Here is a 26840-nt window from a genome sequence, read left to right on the forward strand (position 1 = left end):
ATTAAGATTGGAGTCGAGTGCACCCACACGAGCGGGGTTCGAAATCACAACCTCAGTGTTGACTGGCTAGTGATTACAGTAGTAACTACTTAGACCACTCGGCCACCGAGGCAGCTGTTTAAGTAATAGTTATACACCGAGGGATAGGTGTGTCTGGATAAGAAACCCCGTCGGTCGGAGGCCGGAGGGGTTTCTTATCCAGACACACCGTATTCCGAGGTGTATAACTAACTTACACCCCATTCTAAACCCTATATTTGTTAACATTGATTATTAAATGAAAAAAAAACACGATAGCATATTTATTGATAATATCAAACCATGATTTATAAGAATATTATTTTATTACATGAAACCCCACTAGTAACCTTTCTTTGGCTATCTTTGTTCAAACTTTGACAAGTGAGTATATTTTACAAATGTCAAAGTTGTTTTGCATATTCCCGTTAAATCCATGTGCTAATATGGATCAGCAGGTCAAGGTTGACTGTTTCGTGTATTCTTATTACAAACAAAAAATTACATCATGCTCCTGGTATACAGTTGTCAATATGGACGGGTATAAGACGGACGACATTCTGTGGCAAGCGTGGGATTTGGTAGAAGAGACTAAAGATAAAGGCAATATTATAACCCAAAGTACTTACCTGTATCAGTCTAATAAAGGTAATCATAACTGTATTTTATATCTTATGATTTTATCAAAAACAAAATCCCCCCCCCCCCCCCTCATCTCGAGAATAAACAAACCGATTCATATTCGAACATACTAAGGATTAGGTGTGTCTGCATTAGAAACCCGACTACCAGACACGCTCAACATACAATATTTAATATTGAGGAACTCCCCTTTTTTTTTGGGGGGGGGGGGGGGGGGGGGGCAATCAGGGGCTGATCCAGCCGGGGGTTCCCAACTCAAGAGAAAGGGGGGCCCAACCATTCAAATGCATTGATCTTTTAAATTAAAGTCGGGTCCAACCCGCGGAACCCCCAACCCCGGATCGGCCACTGGGTAACCGGGGGAGGTGGGTCCGGGAGCTAGAATCCCAATTCTTTTTTTAAAGATCAATGCTTTAGAATAGAGACCATATGACTGGGATAAAAAAAAAATTACCTTCAAGCAAAAAAGTATTTGAAGGATTATTTTTGTATTCCATATAGATGCTTATTGGAATTTCCTAAAATGTGTTTTTTTTTAATATCATGAAACAATTTGAAGTGAACACTATTAGTAATTTCTTATGTTCATAATCAATTTCTATTGTTACGAATAACAATGGACTTTGTTTGCGGGATGTAGAAGCAGGGGTTTCCAGAAACCCCGCTCGTCACACCCTGTGGTCAAAATCCATTGTTTTTCGTAACAATAGATCTATTCAATTCACACTTGTTTCAGAAGTAGAAACTATGAAGTATAACAATAGAACTGGGGTGTAACGTGATGATAATTTTTTGATAGCAAATATATTTTTGATTCACCATATTGAAAAATTATCTCGCATTAGAAGTGATCAAAAACAAACATAGGAATCCGAGAGTTACTTAGAGGTTTGATATACAAAAGAGCAATGAACTAATAAATAACACTGAAAAGGGAAATCATAACTGGTTAAATTAATAAACTTTTGTTACATAAATTGTTTAATGCGAAATTTCTTTAAAACAATATTTTTAATTGGAGGTGGGGAAAATTAATTCTAATTGTTCTCTCTGCATGTTGCAAAAAATAGTTTGTTATTGATTAGAATTTTTAACAAATGTTTGCCCAAAGAAAAAGCCCATCATGCATGCCTCTCCTTCACCCCCAAAAAATTAGTAGTAGGTGTGTCTCAGGTGATACTATAGAACGCACCCATGTCAAACACGTCTACTCGGAATTACTCGGGTTTAATGAGGTAGCAGACGAAATGGACCCCATTGCACGTCCAGAATTTTGGAGTTGTCTTGATAAACTATATCACAGTTTCCCAAAAGAAAACAGCAACACGACAAATGTTCCAAAAAGGTCTTACAAATGCACGTTACTAAACTCATCGTCGTGTCATATGTTTTCGTACGTCATATGTTTTCGTATCAACCACATTTCGTCGGTTTCGACTGCACACGCGTACATTGTGGCGTGTGTTTCGGTTTCTATATTTGGAACAACAACAACACTACAACGTGACAAATGTATGACATATTGAAAGTCGCTTTTAAAGACGTAAGAACTAATTAAATGAAACTTACCTGTTCAGCCAGGGGCGGATCCAGGATTTTGGAAAGGGGGGGGGGGGCGAAAATTTTTTTTGGCTAAAAAACATAAAATAAGTGTAAAATGCATTTTATTGTTAAAGTGTAGGGGTTGGACATTTCTGGTGCCGTATTCTCTCCATCAATTGTCTATTATGAAATGATTGGATGGATCCAAAGCTATGTACTAATTAATATATTTGATGTGGGATTTGTCAGTAAAAAACGGACATGGAAAATTCTCGTTTGTTGTATGGTAAGTTAGCATAACCTCACAGATTTACGGCTATTCAATGAAATTTACTATATGACCGACACGAAGAAAGACAAACAAGCAATTTTCATCCAAATGTTTGGTTGAAATGTTTTACCCAACAAGGGAAGTGAGGGGTTCCAAATCAACCAAAGGCTACGAATTAGTCGGAAATGACAATGAAGTTGTGAATGAAGGTCGACACATGGAGAAACAGACATTTCGGTCAGATATGGAATTCACATGCAACCCCCCAAAAAAAGAATTGCGCCTGTTTTTTATTCATCATGTTCATTTAAGAGGGTGGTAAAGGGGGAGGGGGGGGGGGGGGGGGGGGTGCTTGCACGGAAAAAACGTGAAATAAGCCATAATTTCACATTGAACGTGAAATAATTTCTGTCATGAACGTTGCAAGAAAAAAATAAAGACTTTGATGTGAACCTTTTGTAACTGAGTCACTGCCTTCTTGTATATATAAACTCTCTGTTTTACTTGTTATTCCCGATTTAGTATACACATTTATGATATAAATGGTTTACAGCTTTTAAAAAAGTATTTCTTGACGATCCCTGCCAAGTAATTGAATTTTATTTGAAAAATACCGAGCACGCAAAATAAGCATTTGAAAATCACGATGCACATTAAAATTAAATAAGCAGAACACGTTGAACGAGGCACCTGTCTTGCACAACTGAACGTGAAATAAAAAACGGCGATCACGGTGCACGAAAATAACCCTTTACCACCCTCATTTAATGCTAAATAATTCTGTTAAAAATAACTTTTTTTAATAACAAAAAAAGTGGACAAGATTATTGTTTTCACTCCAGATACGGCCAGAATTTTTATTTAAGGCAAAAACCAGGGTCAGAATTTTTTCTCTAAAATATCTCAGACTGCCCCCTCAGATCAAATGGTCCGTACCTTAGACTTTAAATCTATATCTAGAGCTTACTGACTGGGGATCACTATTCAGCAATGTTATTAATGGGCTGGGGCGTGTGGGGTTAAACATGTTTTCGTAGGTAAATAATATTGATGTGGAACTTTTTTTTTTCATGAGAGTGTAATAGAGTATTACTTTCTGTTGGGTGGAATTGTGAAATAGAAGTCAATACGTTCTTGCTAAATACTTTGCCGCTTTGAAGGCGTCATGCTCGTCATCCTCAGCCTAAGCAATGTGTTACTACCATTTGAATTTCAAAATGACTGAGTGACGTTTTTTTCGACGAACTGGTCAACTCCACCGTAGAGAATAACATGACTTTGACATAATCAATAATATATTACAGTAAATACGAGCGAAAAATATCTTTACAAGTAAAGAATTGTCGCATAAAAATAAAATACACGGGAAATGGCAAAGTTCACGAAGTCTAGTCTGATTAATCATTTTACACAAAAAAAAAAAAAAAAAAGTGCAAGCAAAAGGGGGGGCGTACACCCTCTACGCCCCCTCTGGATCCGCCACTGTCAGCCATTTTTATTTAATGTCAAAAATACGCATCACTAGAATAGTTGTTGAGAAAAATTCTGAGGGGTTACATGAAGTATAGCTATATCGTCTGCCTGTCAGACACCGGATCTTCAAGACATGTGACTGTCATGTGGTTTTTTGGTCATTTTTATTACAAACCAACGACTTAAAATTATCATGGTTCTTATATAAAATGGTTGTTCAAAATCCATTTATTCAATATTCTATTGACAATTCTTTTTATACATCCTTGATACATAAAGATGAAAACAGTCTTAACTTTTTACCTTTAATCCCAAATTTTGAAAACTGCATTTTATTTTCAAAAAAAATAATGTCCTTTGTAGAAATCCAGTGCCAATCTGAAATAAATCACAATGTTACAATTTCAGCACATGAAACACCAACCTAAAACTATTTACTAATTATTTTTAGTACTGAAAAGTATTCAATAACTTTTTTCATGATTCAAGCGATCATCAGAACCACGACTTTAGAAAATACTCATTTCCGGATTTTATAGTCATTTCCTGTCCGTATTCTGATCCAATTTTTAATTCATACGAAAACATATGACGCCATTTTTTTGACATTCGAAAATCGTGAAGTAATAGGAAACAGTAAAAAATCATAGTAAGCCTTGACAAAAAATCTAGATACCTAAAAACATTCGACAGAACATGCTTTTAAAATTTGAGTACACACATGAATAAAAACTCCAACAGTGAAAACCGTAAGCAGTGAAAATTGTTATTAGTACAAAAACACATCACATGAGGACATATGTCATGAAAAAAATAACATTTCCTCCGACACTGTACTGATCTGTACTAGAGAACTGTTTTTATTCGTCTTTTGTTTTTATACAGCATCGGACGGATTATACCAAACCATCAGAAATGAGAAAAACAAATTAATATATTCACTATTTGGTGATTTAAATATGAAAATTTCCCCTTTTCCTTTCCCCGCAATTTAAATGAGATATATTAACAATAACAGTCGAAAAGTTGAGTAAAAGCCAGAATTGGCATCTTCAATGTACTCATACAGATACAGAAGTTGTGATTTTGGTGCTTATCTAACAATCACTCACCCTCTTTAAGGATGTACACCTCCAAGGGGCCATATATGACTAAAAAAATAATTGGTGAAGAAAAATTCATATGGTGTGCACTTCTTTATTTACTACAGCCATTTGAAAGTACCCAATTTTGATGATTTTCCCATTTTTCATCAATTTTTACCCATTTTGGGGCTTTTATCATGAAAAAAATTGCAGTTTCACAATTAAACTTTTTTTCATACTTTCACTAAAGATGAAGTGGACCAATCTGAATAAGTTTAACTTAAAAAAACTATGGGTAGGTGTTAATATATAAGAAAGTTTTATAAAATTTTGTTGCTTATTCGTGTCAAATTTACCATGTTGTCAATTTTGTGAATTTGAGATTTTTCTCTTTTTTTAGAACAAAAAGCCTTTTATTTCAACTTCTTTGTTATAAATGATTAAAAAAGTACATATCTAAGAAATTTTAAAAGAAAAATTTGATATGGGATGTACATGTATCTGGTAAAATAATTTCTTGTACCCCTCACCCATTTCCTCAACATTTTTGGCTAATGAGACTGACTTGATTGGTTATAAAATTTGAAAATTTTATTACTCAAAAAATACTTATTGTAAATACACAATTTTTTTCACAGAGTTAAGTTTGATTATAATATTTTTTAAATTCATTGATATTTTCCACTTGTATCACATGTTTTGGAAATAATTCCAGAACGAGATTTCAACTAGACTGAAACGTCAGAAGAATACATCCTTAAGAACATTAACCTTTGAACTGTTTGGTCCCATGAAAAGTGACCCATACCTACAGAAATCAATAACCGCCCTGAATTTGTGATTCCTATATTTATTTTTACACACATTTGTTAAAAGCTTCAGCATTTTTATTTATATATATTTAAATGAACCAATACATTTCAGAATTCTTTGCAAATCTGATGTGTTACTAAAGATACAAACCGTCATGAATGATGTTATGGGACAGATGTCCTCAGGAGAATCACCCACCATGAAACATATCAATAGATCCACATGGGAAAATATAAGGTAAATGTATGCATCTATGCAATCATCATGTGCATAGACAGCAATGTCAGAAACAGATGAGTATTCACATTCTTCCAATAAATTAAAGTCCTGCATATTTCATGTTGCTTATAGAGCCATACAACTGAACCATCCATGGGGACGACAATAATCCTGTTTTCAGGGGTCTCATTTCATAGATAAAAACCCTCCTTGTCTGAGGTCTAAACTCCTTCCCAAAATTTCCTAATCTCATGACCTGAGTTTAACATGTATGTTGTGTCATTAGTGGTATCCAAAAACCAATTATCAAAACCATATACACTAATTAACCTATGTGCTAGCCCCAAGGGTTAGAAAACTAGCTTCTGATTGATTTATTGTTTTATATTTTTTTGTCTAAATGTGCTTTAAAGTTTTAAGAGTATTTACCAATGGACATTAATTAAACATCAGTCAATCATAGTACTTTTATAAAAAGCAGTATTTTTGCTTAATAGATTGTTAAATCTAAGAGGGTTGTAAAGGGGGGTACTTGCACGAAAAAAACATGAAATGAGAAAATTTTACATTGAACATGAAATAATTTCCGTCATGAACGTTGTATGAAAAATAAAGACTTTGATGTGAATGATTTATGACTAATTATTATTCACTGTCTTCCTGTCTATATAAATCACGGTTTTTCTTGAATAATCCTTGGTGGAAGATGCATTGTTTAATACAGACAAGACAATGACAAGACAAGATTTATAACTACACAATATGCAATTAGTACAAAAATTGGGTAGATAGATAGGATATGATACATGGGAACAATCTGAACTTTAAATACTTTGATATTTGTTTTACCAATTGCACATTAAAACTGGTAAGACTAAACTGTTTGTTTTGGCTACATGTGCTAGGCAAGCAATTAATTGCTTAAACATCATCTAGATTGCCATGGTTGCACTAAGTCTTGCTCATATTAATGAGTTATATGGCAAATATGCTTATATTTCAGTTTTAAAGAGAATATCGGCCTACAGATGGTGAATGATCCAAAAATGACTACTGTCAGATACGAATCTCCTCAATCAACAAAAAAATTTGGTATGTTCAATTTCTATACCATACAATGCTTTTCACATGGTAATGATGAAATGTTGAAACCAGTGAAAAACTTTTTGACCGCTATGATATCTTATTAGTAATTGTATTTTTATGCAAGTCTATATGTAAGTGGGGCATTATGTTTCCTGGTTTGTGCGTCTGTCTGTTCCATATCAGGTTAAAGTTTTGGTTTGAGGTCACCTCAATTTGAAACTTATTACACATGTTCATTATAAAGTGAACCATTTAAAATATACTAGTATGCCAAATTAGGGTTTTGATCCTGATGTCTCTAAACATGGAAATGCAATAGGTTCAAGTTTTGGATTAAGGTACATTTTAGTCACATAACTTGAAACTCAATACACATATTCATTATTTGGATTTTGACCAAAATTTCTTGGTTCACTGAACATGCAAATGTCCTAGATGGACACATGGTCTTTGTTATTTAGCTACTAAATCCTGATTACATTACTTTTCTGGTAATAATTAACACTTGGTATTGTATGATAATACTGTAAATTCAGAAATTATTGTGATGTTTTTATTATTGCGAAAAATGCAACAGGGTTATAATCGCAATAATTTAAACTCGCATTCTGAAATTTTTTTTCTATGAACTAAACAGGATATTTCTCAATATCGCAAAATTTAAAATCGCATTTTAGTCTAAAATGACAAAATCGCAATATTAAATGCACGCAATAATTTCTGAATTTACAGTACACAGATTAGACCTGTCAGACTATCATATGACTGTTTTCCTTTTTCGACATTATATGATATTTAATCAGTTTTTCATAAAGTTTTATATCTCTATCAACATCTCAAGTATGCATTATATTATATTATATTATATTATTTTCTATTGTAGCCTTGATGATGAAAGTAATGTCTATCATGTATACCTTGGTCCAAACAGACAAATACTGTACCAAAAGGTAAAACTGTATTCATTTAGGGTTATTGCAAAGGTTTATGGAAAGGGTGTTTGCTTGCCTTTATTGGATAAATGTTATAGAACATCAAACAAGTCAAAATAAGTAGTTAACAAATTCATAGAGACTATTGGAGATGTGGCATCTACATTGTCATTAAAGTTGGTTGCAAAATACATTTTTAAAGACTAAGGACATAGGTTATTAAGTGAAAAACTGAAGTTTATCATAATTATTTACAGAAAAAAAAATCTTTAAAAATGATGCAATGATAACATCATAAGAAGCGTAATTTTTTCCAGAAGATTAAGAATGGCAATATTTATGTTATCATATCTATTAATATTTATAGGATGTTTTCACCCATATGGATTATCTCCCTTAAATTTTTTTTTTCATTTGAATTGAATAAAAGGAACAACAATATTTATATTACTATACCGAAGAGGGATATACATATATGTATAAAGGTGTGATTCATACCTTGTTTTTATACGCCTGTCATTTTTTGACGGGACGTATTATGGTATACAAATGTCCGGTGTCCGTCTGTCTGTCTGTCCGGCGTAAACATGTCGCACCGTAACTTGAGAATGACTTATCCAAATTTCATGAAACTTAACATAGTTGTTTCTTATGATGGTCAAACAATCTGTATACTTTTTGGTGAAAATAAGATTAAAACTTTTTGAGTTACAGGACTTAGTAACTAAAACAGGTGTGTGTTTTTTTTTCACATGTCGCACCATTCTCAAAAACAATTTATGATTATTGCTTAAAACTTTACACACTTCTTAGTTATATTAATCTTAAGATCTGTATACTTTTTGTTGATGATTCAAAATTTTATTTTAGAGATATTGAGTATTTTGTTAAAAAATGGGGAGGGGTTTTTCACATGTCACGCCGTATCTCAAAAACGGTTTATGATTATTGCTTAAAACTTTACACACTTCTTAGTTATATTAACCTTAAGATCTGTATACTTTTTGGTGATGATTCAAAATTTTATTTTTGAGTTATTGAGTATTTTGTAAAAAAAGGGGGAGGGGTTTTTCACATGTCGCGCCGTATCTCAAAAACGATTTATGATTATTGCTTAAAATTTTACACACTTCTTAGTTATATTAATCTAAAGATCTGTATACTTTTTGGTTTTGATTCAAAATTTTATTTTTGAGATATTGATTTTTTTTTTTTAAAAGGAGGGTTTTCACATGTCGCGCCGTATCTCAAAAACTATTTATGATTATTGCTTAAAATTTTACACACTTCTTAGTTATATTAATCTGAAGATCTCTATACTTTTAGGTTTTGATTCAAAATTTTATTTTTAGAGATATTGAGTTTTTTGTAAAAAAAAAAAAAGGGGGTTTTCGCAAATCACGCCGTATGTCAGAAACTATTTATGCTTATTGCATAAAAATTCACACACAAGACGACGGGCGTATCATGCGCTCATGGCGCCGCTGTTTATTATTCAACTCTAGAGCAAGGTATGGTACCATTATTGAAAAAAAAAGATGTAAAAGAAAGAAGTACAATGTATAATTATTCCCTACCTTTTCTAAGAAGTACAATACTATATGAAGAAAATGTATGAGAGATATACATAGTTCCAACAAGTTGTAGTATAGTGATTTGTTATTGATAATTTTTAAACAAACTTTTTCTGTTTTGAAGAACCAGAAATGATGAACTGTTATTGAAAACATTGAATACATATTATTTGCCATTATTTGTCTATTTTCAGAGATTTGTTTTATCAGGATCCAACATTTTTTGGTAATCAGTTAGCTGTTGATGAAGCTGTTGATAACATATCTTGTATGTTACAGATTCCAAGATGGCATCTTCATGTGGTATAAAGGCATTCTGAACTCTATAGTAAACTTTACATATTTTTTAAAAAGGAGAAATTGGCCAAATGGGTACCTACAATCAAAATTTTATAACTTCTTCAATTTGCAGTGTCTTGGATTATCTCCCTTAAAAATCTTTGTATTTCAATTAAATAAAACTGCTTTTTTGTAAAAATAAAATTTCATTCTCATGGTTTATATATTATTGCGATACTTACCCAGTTGCTTTAATCGCATTAATAAAAGCCTTGCAATAATTTCTGAATTTACAATACTTGCTGACAAAAAATATGTGTGCTCTATGTTGATTTATCCAAAATATTACTGAAATTGACTAAGTTATTTGAAAACAATCTGGTAATTTTCCATTATAATATCATATCCAGACTAAATGCTGCAAGCCAAGCTGATGTTTACATTTTAATGAAGCCTTTATATAGAAATTATTGTAAAAAAAATTATTCTCTGTGAATATCAAGAGCCATGTTAGCCCCAAAACATACCTTTGATTTTTGTTACATAAATGTGCATAAATTTATTGGACTTTAAAAATCCTTGCATGGAACAAAAAATATTATTTTATTATTTGAGAGCTGATGTTAAGATTTAAAATGTGATGGTTAAAATATTTAAAAAAAAAATTCCAAGTTCCTACAGTTGGCATCAATGATACAATGCGTATTTTAAATCTTTTAGCTTGGAACATCGAAAGGATTACTTGCTGGTGATTTGTCTTTCCAAGATGCTGATGGAAATTTTACCAATTGTAATTCTACAAAAAATGTAAGGTATATTCTTGTTTTAAGTGGAGCATGAAAATCCTAACTAAGAGCAAACTTCATCAAATTTCCACCCTTTGAAAATTCCTTATATTTTCTCCTGTAGTGAAAAAGACAAGAAAGATGATATCCCAAGTAAGGGCTATTCCAAAATTTATCAGGTGGGGAGATGGGAGACACTCAAATTAATTAAATATGGGTGGTTGCATTTTATTAAGAATTTTGTAAGACATATAATTAAAATGAAAACGTTTTTAATGGGTGGTACCTGTATGGGTCTTTAAAAAGTGCATCCCTTGCCCCTCAATGTGTTTAATTCTGCCATAATGTGAATAGGTCACCTTTCTAAAAAAATTCTTTAGATAGAAATAACTTTTTCCCTTCTGTCATCAATCTGTATTACAGTGAAACTTATAACACTCCTTTAACTGTCAGATGGATTTCGCTAAAACTTCACTCAAAGAAAGTAGACATTATGGAACAGTGCATGAGGCAAATAAGTTTTTAACAGAAAAGGGGAGATAACTGAAGTTAACATTTATGGTAAATTTGAGTGAAATTGACAGGTTATTGCAGGTTATTAATAAATAAAACAGTTAATATTTTCTGTAAGATATTTGATACACATTATATTTGTGATGTGTCTGTTATTTTAGATATTATATTAAATGTATTTAAGGACTTGGTTGATCTGTTAATTTATAATTTATCTTGCAAAGACAACTACTGTAATTTTGAAGAATTTTCAGTGTAAATGTTTTGATATATTGGCAAATTATTTTATATTCAAATGCATAAAGAAACAAAAGCAGTCTTTATAGGCAGCAGTTTTCATTGAATTTTATACATCCAATATATTATCTTCCTCTTAAAATACATATGTACAACATTCTAAACTTTTTTTCTTTTTTCAGGGTGTCATGGTGCCATCACATGTAATGGGAATAAGTTATATCCTTTATAAAAGATATTAAAATTTGTCATAACTTGCAAGAACACCAAAGTTTTGTTCTATTCTATTTTTGAGTGTGGTGATTCAGAGGGGCAGGCTAGCGGTGAAAAAATTGCATTTTTTAATTGAAAACTTAGTGTTAAATAAACTAAATATTAAACCCCAATGCCTCTTTTACACTGTACTTGCATTATCTCAACAGCCTTTAACTTTGATTTTTATAATAAACTGATTTATGTGAAAATATGAAATATCCATCAAGATTTCTTTTTCAAGGAATAACTAGAAACATCTGTATAAATATATAACTGTCAAAACAAAACAATAGTTTTCATTTTAACATGTTCAATTGGCAGAAATGTGTAAAAGATTAAATTTGCAATCAGATTCCTTTCTTAGTGTAGGAATGTTCTCAAAATGATTTTTATTTTTTCCTAACAAAATTAATTTTTACTGCTTCATGTTTTTATTTATAAATTTCTTTATGGGAATGGACTCAATGAAAAGTTTGTGGACTTCAGCTTGTATATGCTATCCTTTTCAAAATTTAATATAGAAATATACCATGCACTTTGTTTCCTTAATAAAGTTCTAACTCCTACAAACAAATGCAAAGTTTGTCTTGATTATAGAGAAAGATGCTACATTTCAAAAGTTATTAGATGATGGCTTTCATCTGAAGTTTAAGCAGTGTATACTGGTAACTGTAAGTAAATTACCAATTTCTGTCGGTTAGAAAAGTAGCTCTAAATGTGATGAGACACCAGAATTATAATTACTGCCTCTATTGAAGTGGACTTGATACAACACAATTATACATGAGCTGTGATAAGTTATGTAAAAATTTCAACTTGGTCAGGTTTTACTGTGACGGGATGCTGAATCTTGACAGTGATCACTGTATATTGTACATTTCAGTCTCCTGTTTTTAAATTGACATTGACATGTCATATCTGATATTTTGAGGATTCAAAACTTGTATGCTAAAAGTATGACCATATAAAAAAAAGAAGATGTGGTATGATTGCCAATGAGACAACTCTCCACAAGAGACCAAATGACACAGAAATTAACAACTATAGGTCACCGTACGGCCTTCAACATGTTCCTTTTTAAATGTGAAAGGATTCAATATATGAAAATCCAATGTGCTTATCATTCATTACCTTTGTTTTGTTTGAATCAGCTTTGCATGTTCTTATTTATTAAGGCAAAAGGTTTTCCTGACATGAATACAAGATTGCTGTTGAAACTTCTGTGGGATAAATTCCATATACCTATGCTGGCATTGGTGGATGCTGACCCTCATGGTTAGTGTTTAAATACTAAACGTGATGTTAGTGTGTACTGTAAATTCAGAAATTATTGTGTGCATTTATTATTGCGAATTTTCTAGAATGGACTAAAATGCGAGATTTATTATTGCGATTTCAGGATAATGTGCATGCAGTTATATGTATCAGATATAAGAATTTTTTTATTGCGATACTCATTCAGTCGCATTATTCGCATTAATAAAAACCTCGCATTAATTTCTGAATTTACAGTACTTGTTTTTGAGATGTTGGCACTTTTAGAACAAATGGATTTTTTTGCAAGAAATAGTTGTCTCTAGATGTACCATATGAAATGAATATACTGGAAGTAATGTATGTTGAATCACATGAAAAAAAATGGTGCCATATAACCGGAGTCAAAATATTTTAAACAGAAGTTACTGAGGGCTATTCCATTAAAATGTATGTGGGAGGGTAGGAAGGGAAGGTTAATTATTGAATGTGGGTCATGGGTCTTTTTTCAGTATGCGTCTATTACCATTATGCAAAATTATCTAAAAAATGGTTCTTGGTTGTAGGGATATTTTGAAAGTCCCTTCCTACCCTCCCACATACATGTTAATGGAATAGCCCTGACCATATAAAGCCTTATTTTTTATGTTCACAGTAATATAGATTTGTAGAAGTTCAGTTTTGAGGATATGAAGGATTACAGGTTTGCAGAATATTAAAGACTTCTGATTTAAATATCCTAACCATTATTTAATGGAATATTTTATTATTGCAAAAATGAAAAGCATAGCTGTTGCAGTATAAATAGAGAACCTCTTCTCAAATATTATTTGTACTTCTTGCGCCAGAAAACAGGGTAGAAATGAATGCCAAACCTTGCACTTCTACATACTTTTTAGCCTGTAAAAAGTCAATTTTATAATCCGACATGTATAATTATTCCATATAATACATTTTGTACTATGGGTACTCTTCATAGGATAATATAAATAAGAAGATGTATTATGAGTGCCAATGAGACAAACTATCCATCCAAGTCACATTGTGTAAAAAGTAAACAATTATAGGTCAAAGTACAACCTTCAACATGGAGCCTTGGCTCACACCGAACAGCAAGCTATAAAAGCCCCAAAAAGACTAGTGTAAAACAATTCAAACAGGAAAACCAACGGTCTAATCTATAAAAAACAAGAAACAAGAAACACTTATGAACCACACAAACAAACGACAACCACTGGAACAACAGGCTCCTGACTTAGGACAGGTGCATAAAAATGTTTATTTTGTTGTTGTGTTGTGTAAACACTCATCTTAAAATAAACCATCTGATTGATTTATATACGATACATTATATTTCTTTTTCAGGAATAGAAATCATGTTAATCTACAAATATGGTTCTAAGGCAAGTGACCAAATTCAACACATGAGTTTCAATGCCATCAATCAGTGATATAGCAAATCAAATTAATATTATATGAGTGCTTTTTGTAAAGACAAACAAATGATAATCCTTCTTAAAATTGTTGATATTGTTTTTGTTTTTAGATTACTTCCAGTAATGGCTTTACATCATACCATATGCAAAATACATTCAAACTGCCTCTCTTTGAAATTTTTTGTATTGATTGATTAAAAATTATGCCTAATTTAGTCTGACAGTTGATGAAATTTATTAAGGAAGCATTACACAAGATATTAAAGTACAATATTTCAGAGCCATTGAATTGTAGTCAAGTCTGTTTTTAAATGTTTTATTATTTACACATTTCCAGTGTTGCAAAAAAGTTATTGTTGACAATTGTTTTGTGAAAAGGGTTGATTACTTTATATAAAACCCAATTGTTCTCATTGTAGCATCTTTCCTTATGACAATGTATTCTTCTGCTTAATATATATAAATGTAAAATAAAAAAACAACTTACAAGATTTAGTTCAATAATGTATAAATATCAAACAAACAAGATTTAATCAATAGAAATTCTGGTATTATGTATGGAAAGTATTTTCTTTTTCTTGCATAACTGATATTCAATGGAAATTAAAAAAATAAATCATTCATATTGATTATAATTGCAGGCCTTAGCATTTGAGTCAGAATATCTTGCTGTACCTTCTGTTCGATGGCTTGGTATTTTACCAACAGATATCAAAAGGTATGGGTTGTCATAAATGACATCATAATTTCCTACAAACAAACTGTTTTATTTATTCAGTTTATTTTGTTTTCACTAAATTCTCTGTGAACTGTACATGTCAGATATAATCTTTGAAGACCAATTTACCTGTTTCGACATATATATACATTGGGTAGCTATAGTCTATTTAAATAATAAGGTGGTGTCTTCACACTGTTTCTATCATTTATGTTCTTTTAACTTTTTCTTCTTTTTTGACATCTTCTTTACAACTTGCTGACATTTCATGTTTTTAGTACTATTTCTGTATCTTAGTAACTATACTTCACAAGTCAGCAATGTCTGGTATGTAAATTTGTTGTTCGGAGTAATTGTATGTCAGACATGTCAAATGACCTTGACCTCATTGTCACACACTAGTTGTCATGTTAAATTTTTAGGATTTTATCTATATCAGCAACTAAACATTATCGTTCAACAATATTTGTGAAATAGATATATGTGTCATATGGCATTCAACCTCATTTTCACACTTTTTTTAGCTCACCTGGCCAAAAGGGCCAAGTCAGCTTTTCTCATCACTTGGCGTCTGTCATCTGTTGTCTTCGTCTGTCGTCGTTAACTTTTACAAAAATCTTCTCCTCTGAAACTACTGGGCCAAATTTAACCAAACTTGGCCACAATCATCATTGGGGTATCTAGTTTAAAAAATGTGTCTGATGACCCCACCTGACATGGCTAAAATATAACATGAAGAAAAATGCAAGTTTTGTCTATTATTTTGAAAACTGTTACAAATAGAGAAATCTGACAGTAGCGAAAAATGTTCAGAATGTTGAGCTCTACCAATTGTACGTATACGTCTAAACTGTCAAGACAACTTCTTATAAGAGTTATTGCCCTTAAATGACAAATTTTACTTTTTGTTTTCATTTTTGCCTATCATCTTGAAAATTATGATAGATAGAGAGAAACTTTAAATTGCAAAAATGATCAGCAAGACAAGTTCTACAAATAAGTCAGCATAGTCGAAATCATCAGTCGACTCCTTATTAGTGTTATTGCCCTTTGATTACGATTTTTTACCAATTTTTTGTGTTTTTGCCTCATTTCCTAAAAACTTATAATAGATAAACAGACACTTAAATAAGCAAAAATGATCAGCAAGACAAGATTTACAATTAAGGCAAGCGGAGAAAATCTTCCAACGTCTCCTTATTGGAGTTATTGCCCTTTAATGATGATTTTATTTTTTTTTGGTGTTTTGCCTTATATGACAAAAATTATAATAGATAAATAGACACTTTAAATCACAAAAATGATCAGCTAGGCAAGATCTACTAACAATTCAAATTTTGCCGATATAGTCAGTAGACTGTCACTCTTTATAGGAGTGATTGCCCTTAAATGAGGATTTTTTTACCCTCTTTTGTGTTTTGAGCAAAAACTAAAGAAGATAGAGAGAAACTATACAGACTAAATGATCAGTAATACAAGATCAACAAAACAGAGATTTTTGTCATGAATTCTATTCTCGTCTATGTTTGAGAGTAGCCTTTATTAAATGAGCGATAAAGGCTCTTTAGAGCCTCTGGTTTATATTTATACATGTACATGAAAAAGTGCATATGACAGCCTTCAATTGACCTTGACCTAGGTCTAAATTTCATTAAATAAGTTAAAATATAAAGGAATATTTAAAAAAATATATATATACAGAAAAAAGGGGGTTCATTCCTCTTGCGACTGTGTTTCAGTTTCTAAACTCCTTGCATAACTTTAACTGATATTTTATATTTTTTGAAGAATGAGAAGTTTCAAATTAGGTTTCAGTTTCATTCTGATTGACCTTATTACAGCCATTAGACTTCACCATTTCTGATTTTTCATAAAAACAATAGCTGATTTTCTCTTGTGAGCCTCTTTGCAGGTATATTGTATAGCATGCAATTGTATAATCAATGAGAAGTTACATATCACAAATGATCATGAGTTTGAACTAGGTAATTATTGCCAAAGAACTTAGAAAATTTCATGAAAACAACACTAATCCTCATTAAAATATTTCTGACAGGAGTTTTTATTTATGTTATAGGTTTGGGATAGATGTAGATAACTGCATATCACTTACAAGTGGAGATAAAAACAAAATTTCTGACTTACTTTCAAGGCCATTTTTGTCAAGTTTTCCAGGACTGGAGAAGGAGGTATTTATATTAGCAAAAAGTTTGAATCATTTGGAAAGAAAGGTTCAAAGATTTCAAGTAGTGATAAATTGGTAGTATGCATTGAAGAAATGAAATAAAGGTGGATTTAACAATGAAGGAAAAACATTTTAATAACTTGAACTATGCATAAGTGCTAAACATGTGAAATAAAAGTTACATGCCCTTGCAAATTTATAAACAGGGGAAATAATTGCATATATAAAAAATGTTGATAAGAGTTGGTTGCAGAATGTCTGTTGGCTATAAATATAATGTTTTTATTCAGGAGTAGGACGTATGCACCAAATAATTGATGAAAGGTCCAAAAATGATCTAACAGCAGAATGAGCAAAAAAAAACCTGAAGTTAAAGGGAAACTCCGCCAAAAAATGAAAAATTTATATTTTGTTCTTTAAGCATAAAAAACCACTTGTTCATAAATAAAAAACTTTTATTCTCTATGTAAAGAGATCAAAATCGATTTTTGAAATTCACTATCAGTTCTCGACATATCGCCATCTTGTCGGCATGTTCGATCTAAAAAGTCACGTGATATCTATAAACCACAAAGAACAAAAAGAATCGGGGATTTACCGACCGTGCGTTAAAAACTCCCATCATCAATTGGGAATTACCGTAGACGTTTATTCAGTGTCAAAATGTCTTGTCAAGCGTACGGTTGTTCTGTCAGGCAAGGTTATGACAAAAGTCTACATAGTTTTCCCAATCCCACAAAAAAAGAAAGAATTGTATCAGACATGGTTGTACAACCTTAAACTAACAGCAAATAGTTGCATCTATAGCAAGCACAAGTTGGTGTGTGAAGACCATTTTGAACAATATTGTTTCGAGGGAGATTCGATGGTAATTATCCTTTTTTAATAACAAAATAACCTAGCAGTTCTGGTAGCTATAAACAGGTTTTTCCGATTATCTGCCTTAGTTTGTGACGCGACTCCTAGGCGTCGTCGTAGTACGATCGCCATTACAACCGTGAAAAAGTATAAACAAGATATACTTCTACTTCTACCAGTTAGTGACCACCGTCATCATGTTGACTATTCTGTCACTTTTGGGTGTGCGCAAATATAATTTTGATTAAAGTAACAAACAAAAAAGGTGCTATACAAATATTTAACAGTGGGGATTAAAAACAAGGGCTTTTGATTTATTTGTTTGTCAGGAGTCTCTTGAACGATTCAAGGCTGCTGACAGATGTAACTGAGGAGGGTAAGGCATTCCAATTCCTGATGGTCCTCGGGTAGAATGACTCTTTCCTTGTTGTCGTGTTACATTGTGGGATCTGAAAAGAGTTTGTGCCCATATTTCTTGAGATCCTGTCCGGTGGAACGAGTTTGTGGCTTGCTGCAACGTTGACCTCCTGATTGTTGATCTTATACAGCATTGATAGTCGTGCGCTTCTCCTTCTATCTTCAAGTGGTGTCCACTTTAGTTGTTCCAACATATCAGTAACGGATGATCTGTTACTGTACCGGTTTGTTACATATCTGGCCGATCTCCTTTGTACCATTTCTAACTTGTGTTTATCTTTTTGGAGGTATGGATCCCATAGAGAGCTGGCATACTCGACTGTTGGTCTAACGAGGGAGATGTAGGCCTTTTCTTTGATATCGCTGTTAGAGATATTGAGGTTTCTTTTGAGAAATCCGATGGTTTTATTTGCCTTGGCACAAATGTTTCCGATTAGATATAGATCTATATGCCCTGACCGCATATAATTAAATGTAAACACAAGAATGTGAAGTTGTACTTGACCTCGGCAAAATAATATGTGCTATATAAATAATAAAGTAATTAGATAAGGATTCTAAGTGTATTGCAGGCCAGGTGTCGTGTCCTCAGTTAAAATATAACCATGTATTAATTTGATATGTTACACGCGGGACATAATAAATTTTATACGAATACTAATCCCAGGTTACATGTCGATTATAATCATTTGGCAATCATAATATATATAATTATAACGCATACATAAATAAAAAAATTAATAGTCTTGACCGGTCGAATGTGATATATCAGAAAAACCAGGGTGCAATTTTATCAAATCATAGAAATTTCTGTGGTCAGACCTATAATGATAAAGTCCTAAAATTTAACAATCCACTAATCAGACGGTCCAACAGAGACGAGAGTTGTGTGCTTTTTGCTTGACTCAAGTATAATACTAAAAATTGAGTGACATTTTCATATTACTTTGGTGTCCGCATGAATTGCGCTATATGCTATCGATGCGTCGGGACATATGTAGATATACCTTTACTATTAGAATATGGGTTTAACTTGAGAAGTTTTGAACTTTCACGGCCTATGTATTCCTTTAGTTATTATGTGTTCGATTCCAATTTCTTTTGCAGAAAAATTTCTCGACATACAACTACTATAGTATGTATAGTATATACCACATCATAATCCAGCCCGTGCTTAATATAAATGAATTCCATTAAACCACCAAAGACTCCAACATGTAAATTCAAAGCGACTGTATACGTCTTATAAAGAAAATAAAGTGAAAATATACCATAAGCACACGTACATACCTACATATATATATATATATAAAACCTTTAATTTTTCAGCAAGAACTGCACCCAGGAATAAAATATTTTACAAGCCTTACTTTTCGAAATATTAAAGCGCCGTCCCAAATAACCAAATATCAAACTAAGTGTAAACCTCATCCGTACGATCGAGTAACAGCTGATCTGCAATATCTTAGTTGAAAATTAAATTGTGTAGTAATTCCACTAAAGTAAAGAAAACTTAGTTACAACGGCTGACGAGGTCCCCCCCTTTTATTTAATTTTGAACTCCTTACTCCTCTGTTAACAATATTTTTGTCTGAGTGAATATTGTCGGAAGGACTGTCCATTTTGCAGCATAAAGATACTATAGAAGTCATGAATGAAAAAAGTTCGTCTCTTCACACTCAGGGTTGATTTGCTTGCAATTATATCTACATGTAGCCTCGGGATAGGTTTCATTGTTATTAGCTTCATTTATGGTTAATCCAGACATTTTACCGCTTCCACTACAAAAGTTTGGGGGTACGCGCCCTCCCCCTTTTTTTTCAAAATCCTGGATCCGCATCTGATGTCGCGGTGGATCTTCTATACAAAAAGAGGTAGATGCACTGTAATCATCGGATTAAATTTTATAGATTAATTTAAGTTTTAACAGTCGTATTACAACGTGTAAACATTGGTCAGTGTTATTTTACTTTCATAACAAGTTTTATTTTAAAAAAAAAACGGATTGTGTGCAGTGGCGCATCATCCAAAAAAAAAAAAATATGTCCGGACCATACAAAAACCTGTTTATGCAAAATTTTTTATGTTTATACGGCTTTTATCCATTCAGGTTTGTTGGCTTGTCTGAAGGCATCACATAAGACGTATATGGAATCAAACGAGGGCAGTCATTGTGCAACTGGTGTAATTCGCATATTGATTTTTTCCACACCTGAAGTTTTTACGATTATTCATACAACTATTAACTGCACAAGAAATGCTTCCATGTTTTTTATAACTTTCAGCAGCATCCATAGTAAAATAAATCAGAAAATGAAAGAAATACAAATGTAAACAGAAAATCGATAATGTTTTGATCAATACACGTGCGTTATTTTTCACGGTTGTAATGGCGGATCGGTCACGCGAGAGGTTTATGGATGCGCCCATGTTTTCTAGGTCAACTACAGATAAACCCATCTATAGTTATCAAATCCTTATATGATAAGATCTCGTTGAATAAAAAAATATAGATTTGATGAGGAAGAACAGTTTCAATTATAAGAAAGACAAATGCAGTGTTCTTGTAACAATCACTGATTTACAGAAGATTCATTAGTATGCCTCTTTTATATAAAGTGCATTTATTTGTATAAAGAATAGTTCCGTATTTAGACAAGATAATTTTTCAATTAATAAAGTTATACGATATAAAATAACATTTTTTTAATTATGATAATTAACGATAATGATATAGTATAATATTCCCAGGTTATAGATATGTAAATATCGAAATATCGGACATCTCAATTTTTTTTATTAAAATTAAGTGTTTTTTTTTTTAACTAATCTTTAAATTATATCAAATTGATACGGGATCAATTCGGAACGGTCACTTATAAAGACACTAAGCTTTACAGTTAAATGTGTGACTCTTTCTGGTATGTTCGGTGAAAAATTTATAGGTTTTTTTTCTGTAATTTTTATTTACGTTATCTTATTATATATATATTTTGGCTTCCTCCCGAATTGATAATAGGTATGTCAGAATTATTGATAGATGTCGTGTCAGAGCGACACATTCAGTTAGGTATTCCAAGGACGTATATTAGATACACGTCCCTGGGTATTCCAGTGACATCCTGTCAACTAAAAATTCGTATTACACAATTATATAATACAGGTTCATGCATGGCCTCTTTATTGAGGTACCCGGTGTGCACAGGTAACATTTATTGAACCATATATTTGTGTCTAACGTTGTTTATCGTGTGTGTGTTTGAAATTATAATTCCACCTTTTAATGAATGATGTTCTTATAATAATATTATCCACTATTTTTGCTGATAATAAGTTTAAACAAATTATAAACATGACCTATGAGCATTTTGGTAAAATGAATATTGTTTTGTCATGATTCTGGACCATATTTTTGAGAAAAAAAAATTCTTCACGCAAATACAAGCTTTTGTCGATTGGCAAACATGCAGATATATAAAGTAATGCAGCACTTATAGTCACTATCCATATTAATTCATTGAAGATAAGAGAGCCCCTTCTATATATGTCTAATGTCCCTATCTTTATAAGGATTAGGACGACAGGGGAAAAAGGAGCGGAGATAGAGTGGCATAGTGAAAAAAAATAACCGAATAGAGAACAATATAGAGAATGATCGACGAAAAGCGAAATAGTTATTGTAAATGAGCGGAGATAAAGAGAGGTATAGTGAAAAGAAATGTTTGCTTGACAAAGTTATTGCTCGCTTTGATATTTTTAGTTATACAAATTCACACATCGTGTTCCTTATTGGTATTCACGTGCACTGAACAGTATATAAATATATATGTTCCTGCTTGATGTGTTAAGTTTCTGCATAGCATGGTTAAAAATAATTAGTATCCCATTTGTTATATCGTAGTGTCACGGTGTTACTTTGTTAAATTTATTTAGTTTGTTAATGATTGTTTAAATAAGAATAAATCTGTATAAAAACTTCATACCATTTTAGTGATTGCCTATATGCGTTTGATTATTGTTACATTTAAGATACATATATACATTTAGAACCTTTCATACATCTTAAAGTAAAAGATGTGTGTCTGAGTTAAACGACACAAGTACCCTGTAATACTAGTACGAGAGTATAGCATGTAAAAATTCCTACTCAGTATGGTTGTATTGGAAATCTTTTCATACAGATTGACAACTCATGGTCCGACATGCATGTAATATTTTCCACATGACGCTCATAGTTCTTTCTACCATCATCATCTTATTCATTAAATATTGCTGTAAACATCGATGGTTCACACCCAAACAAAATGGGAGTAATATACCTTCAGATCTTCTCCGTGGTATACACTTGTGAAATATATAGACGAAATTCGGTATTGAAGTGAATCTACATCTCACAAACACAATTTTTGAATTACGATTCTGAGTGAACACCCACCAAACCAATACAAACGTATGGCAAGATATAACCATGCAGGCATTTAGTTTTCGTCAGACACAAGATAAATAATCACTCTCATAAACGTATATATGCATGCAGTTTCAAATATCAAGAACAAGCGGTCGATGCCTATAGATCATTGTTAAGTCCGTTTACTAACTGTTCAGAGTCAGACATGTCAATAGTTCATTCTTGGAACCTTCATATATCCCATCCGACGATGGGAACTCTTTCTGATAGTGTTGACGACATAAGCTTGTTTATCTGTACAAGTGGTTGCATGGCCTCTCCTGCCCCAATTTACAAACAAATACGCTACTAGTCTGCTATCTCTGGAGCTCATCCTCAATGGCGCTTATGCGTCAGGAAACTTACAAGTATACTAGTAAAGATTGTTTCAAGAACAACGAGGTTTGGACTGGGAACAGTATATCTAACTGTCAATATATATGTTCCTGGTTTGGACGAACTGTTCTAAAATCGTCAATATCAGTAATACATTACTAAGATATGCCTTTAATTACAACAACTGTATTACTAATTTGAATTAATGACGGCTATCCTAAAAAAAATCCTCAAATAAATTAATGTATTAGCTTAGATTTATAATGTATGTATATTCATTAATGAAATAAACGATAATTGGTATTCTTTTCACAAATAATTTTCTAAGTGATTTTCAAATGAATTTAATTATGTAAGAATGAAATGTTAATAAGAAAATTTTAAAAAATCATACATGTTGTACTGTTGTACTTTTTCAATTAAAAACTTTAAAATTGCGATAGTTTTACGATTGTTAGCATTTAAACATCGCCAGATTTAAATACAAGTAAAAGAATTCCGGTAAAGTAAATTAAACAGATGTGCAATGATTATTAATTGGGAAATGTAACATTTAATTTTTAAGATTAAAAGTACTATTCTTTTAACTTCATATCTTAACTTTATGCTAATTGCATAGAACGTAACCGAAAATTGTTCCATTTTAATATTGTAATACTTCCGGAATTAAAAAGTTGAATGTTATTAATTTTCAATTAATTTATACAATTTAATTATTGTTTCTCCATTGTCATCGGGTATTTCATCTGGGTATATTAAACACGCTATACTCTTTCTGTTAATCCATTCAAAATGACAATATTCACACCTGTGTACGCCTGAGGCTAAATTGCTGCAAGGTAAAGTTCAAACGAATTCTCCTCAAATCGAGAAATAAACAATGACTTTACAAAATAATATACACACTCTGTTCACAAATATTTTGCATTGAAATGGTTATCAAAGTTATAACGGTAAATAAAACTTAAAATATTTTCAGTTCAATATCAGTAAAAATGTTCTATAGATATTTTATGAAAAAATCTCAATAATTTATGAAATTAATTCGAAAATATTTATATTTAGATAACTTCATATAGGAAGTTTTATTCAATCAATACAAAACGGTACACACATATTCATTTTCTTTCATTCTTATATTGTGGTTATTAACTACGACCAACGATCATCTGTGCGCTTTTAATTACGTAAAATTCTGATAAGCAATTAAGACTTTAACAGATTTTATTTTTTCCCATGATTCAACAAATCGGGTTAAAACGTCACAACCCAGTGACGTAGGTCAACCAAAAAAGTTACAAATACTTGATTTTCTCCGTTATAAGAAAGAATATAAATTTAAAACTTTGTGAATGTGTTTTTTATGTTAAGATGAACATATTTAGATGATAAGTAAAAAATCGCGGACTTTCCCTTTAACGAACTAAATTTGAAACACGTATACTGTGGGATACCAATTTTCATGGTTTTCGTGGATGGCTTTATCCACGAATTTCAGTGTCCCAATGAAATATAACAACTGTTGTCCAAATCAAGACATGGAAAGATCCCCTTGTAGGTTTGACTGCATGGATAAGGGCATATAATCTAGAGAATACATCGAATATCAGCAAATGCACTATGAACTACATATACAACTACAGACAGGATTTTACCCATTCAATCTTTTAAAAACCTAAACTGTACAACATTTAACCTTTTAATTCTCATGAAAAATTAGTTTTGATCCAATAAAGTCAGACTTCCGGTGATGATATGCGATGATGACTTGTTCATTTTATCTCCTCATAATTCTCATACGAAAAAAAATCATATTGGGCTTGCTTTTTCATTTCACAAGAATTAATTCTACAATTCAAAGTACATTGGTAGCATTTTTATGAACCGTGTTTTTTAAGTGACATGTTTATGGCCCAATTAACACCCTTGATGTTTGTTACTCTGTTGATCATTTAATCTCGGGTTAATTACTGTCATCATTTATGATGACACGTGTGCAACAATCAAAATGTGTACTTTGGAATTTCCGTCAATCAAGATAATTTATATGCATAGATGATTAATCTTATTTCCAATAGCAATTATTTAATTAAAAATTTGATGAATGTTGTCAGTAATGAAAGACGAACAAGTAAGTGAAAATGGACACCTTATTTTGCAATATCCTACAAATCATTATAAAAAAACATGTTATTAATTTCAAAAATCTTTGTTTCTAAATTTGTTCTTAAGAAAACTAGAATCCGCGAATTTAAGAACACACGAACATGTAACTTTTGCTCTAACCACGAAAATTGATACCCACGAATTAAAGTACTTTCACAGCAAACAATTATTTACAAACTGTTTTCTCTTTATTTCATTTTGATAATAGATAAAATAGATCTGAAAATTTAAATTCATTTCCTTTTAACAGAAATTACTATAAGATGGAACTTTTGGATATGGACTGCGTTAATATATGACATGGATTTTGCTCATTGTTAAAAACTGTTCAATGACCAGTAGACTACATTCTGGTCCTTTGGTAACATTAATAGTTGTCTCATTGGCAAGCATACCACATCTTCTACTTTGTATATCACATTGTCATTTAAAAAAAATTATATACTAAGATGAAATAGGGTTTTTTTCCACAAAAGGATGCAAGTTTGATAATAAGACTACAAATTCTTTATACAAACAACCATCTTTCCTTGGCTTTTGTCTGAAATTTTTTACTTCTGATCTGAGTTTGAAGAATTCTTCCTTAACATTAAAAAAGTAGTTTAAAAAAGCTTGCTGTTCGGCGTGAGCCAAGGCGTACTTTGACCTATAATGGTTTACTTTTACAAATTGTGACTTGGATGGAGAGTTGTCTCATTGGCACTCATACCACATCTTCTTATATCTATCTATAAATTGCTCAATAATATTAGGAAAAGGTAAAGCCTATTGGATAAGCACTGTAACAGTATTGAGGAAGAAGAAATTAACTTTAATAAATTCAACATGAAAAGTTAATTTGCAATCACATAAAATAAGCATTAATCTCAAAAGTTAATTCAAAGAAAAGGGATCATGTTATGTTTCTGTAAAGAATTGTTGCCTTCTGTGTTTTTTAATCGTTTTGATCTCTGCTTCAGATTAAACTTATGTTGGAATTAAAAGTGAAGGCTGAAATACAGGTCTTAGACTCCCTATCACCTATCTTCTTATCAAGTGTTTACCTTCCCGGAAAACTGCAGTATGGTGGATGGATATGACTGATGTTTTATAGGAAATTAGATATTCTGTGATAATGAAAAACTTTCAAGATTTGTACCTATTATTTGTCTGTGATAGCCAGAAATTCTGGCAGTTTAATTTATTACAGCCTGAAAGGCATTTAATATGTTATTTCTGTTAAACATAGATAAATAAAGATTGACTACACTTTTTGTCGTTCCATTTCTTTATGAAATTATTCAGGGGTGTTTATAAAAC

The 26840-nt window shown here is 31.8% G+C and overlaps 1 protein-coding gene across 2 annotated transcripts; it reads left to right on the forward strand.

Annotated features, from left to right (window-relative positions):
- Positions 1–1870: 1870 nt before the first annotated feature.
- LOC127706328 (meiotic recombination protein SPO11-like) lies at positions 1871–26789 on the forward strand. Of its 2 annotated transcripts, none has more exons than XM_052210864.1 (13): positions 1871–2005; positions 5956–6081; positions 7067–7155; positions 8033–8099; positions 9850–9958; positions 10655–10741; positions 11652–11688; positions 12286–12395; positions 12900–12999; positions 14344–14381; positions 15056–15132; positions 17210–17321; positions 26501–26789. In XM_052210864.1, exons 1-13 carry the CDS (start codon positions 1908–1910, stop codon positions 26618–26620), a joined length of 1170 nt encoding a protein of 389 aa, XP_052066824.1. In that variant the 5' UTR covers positions 1871–1907; the 3' UTR covers positions 26621–26789. The 2 variants fall into 2 exon arrangements, with proteins under 2 accessions (XP_052066824.1, XP_052066832.1); XM_052210872.1 differs by lacking the exon at positions 1871–2005 and adding an exon at positions 2122–2203.
- The last annotated feature ends 51 nt before the right edge of the window (positions 26790–26840 follow it).

The sequence above is a fragment of the Mytilus californianus genome, unplaced genomic scaffold, assembly GCF_021869535.1.
Source record: "Mytilus californianus isolate M0D057914Y unplaced genomic scaffold, xbMytCali1.0.p SCAF_1, whole genome shotgun sequence".
NCBI classification, from domain to species: Eukaryota; Metazoa; Mollusca; class Bivalvia; order Mytilida; family Mytilidae; genus Mytilus; species Mytilus californianus.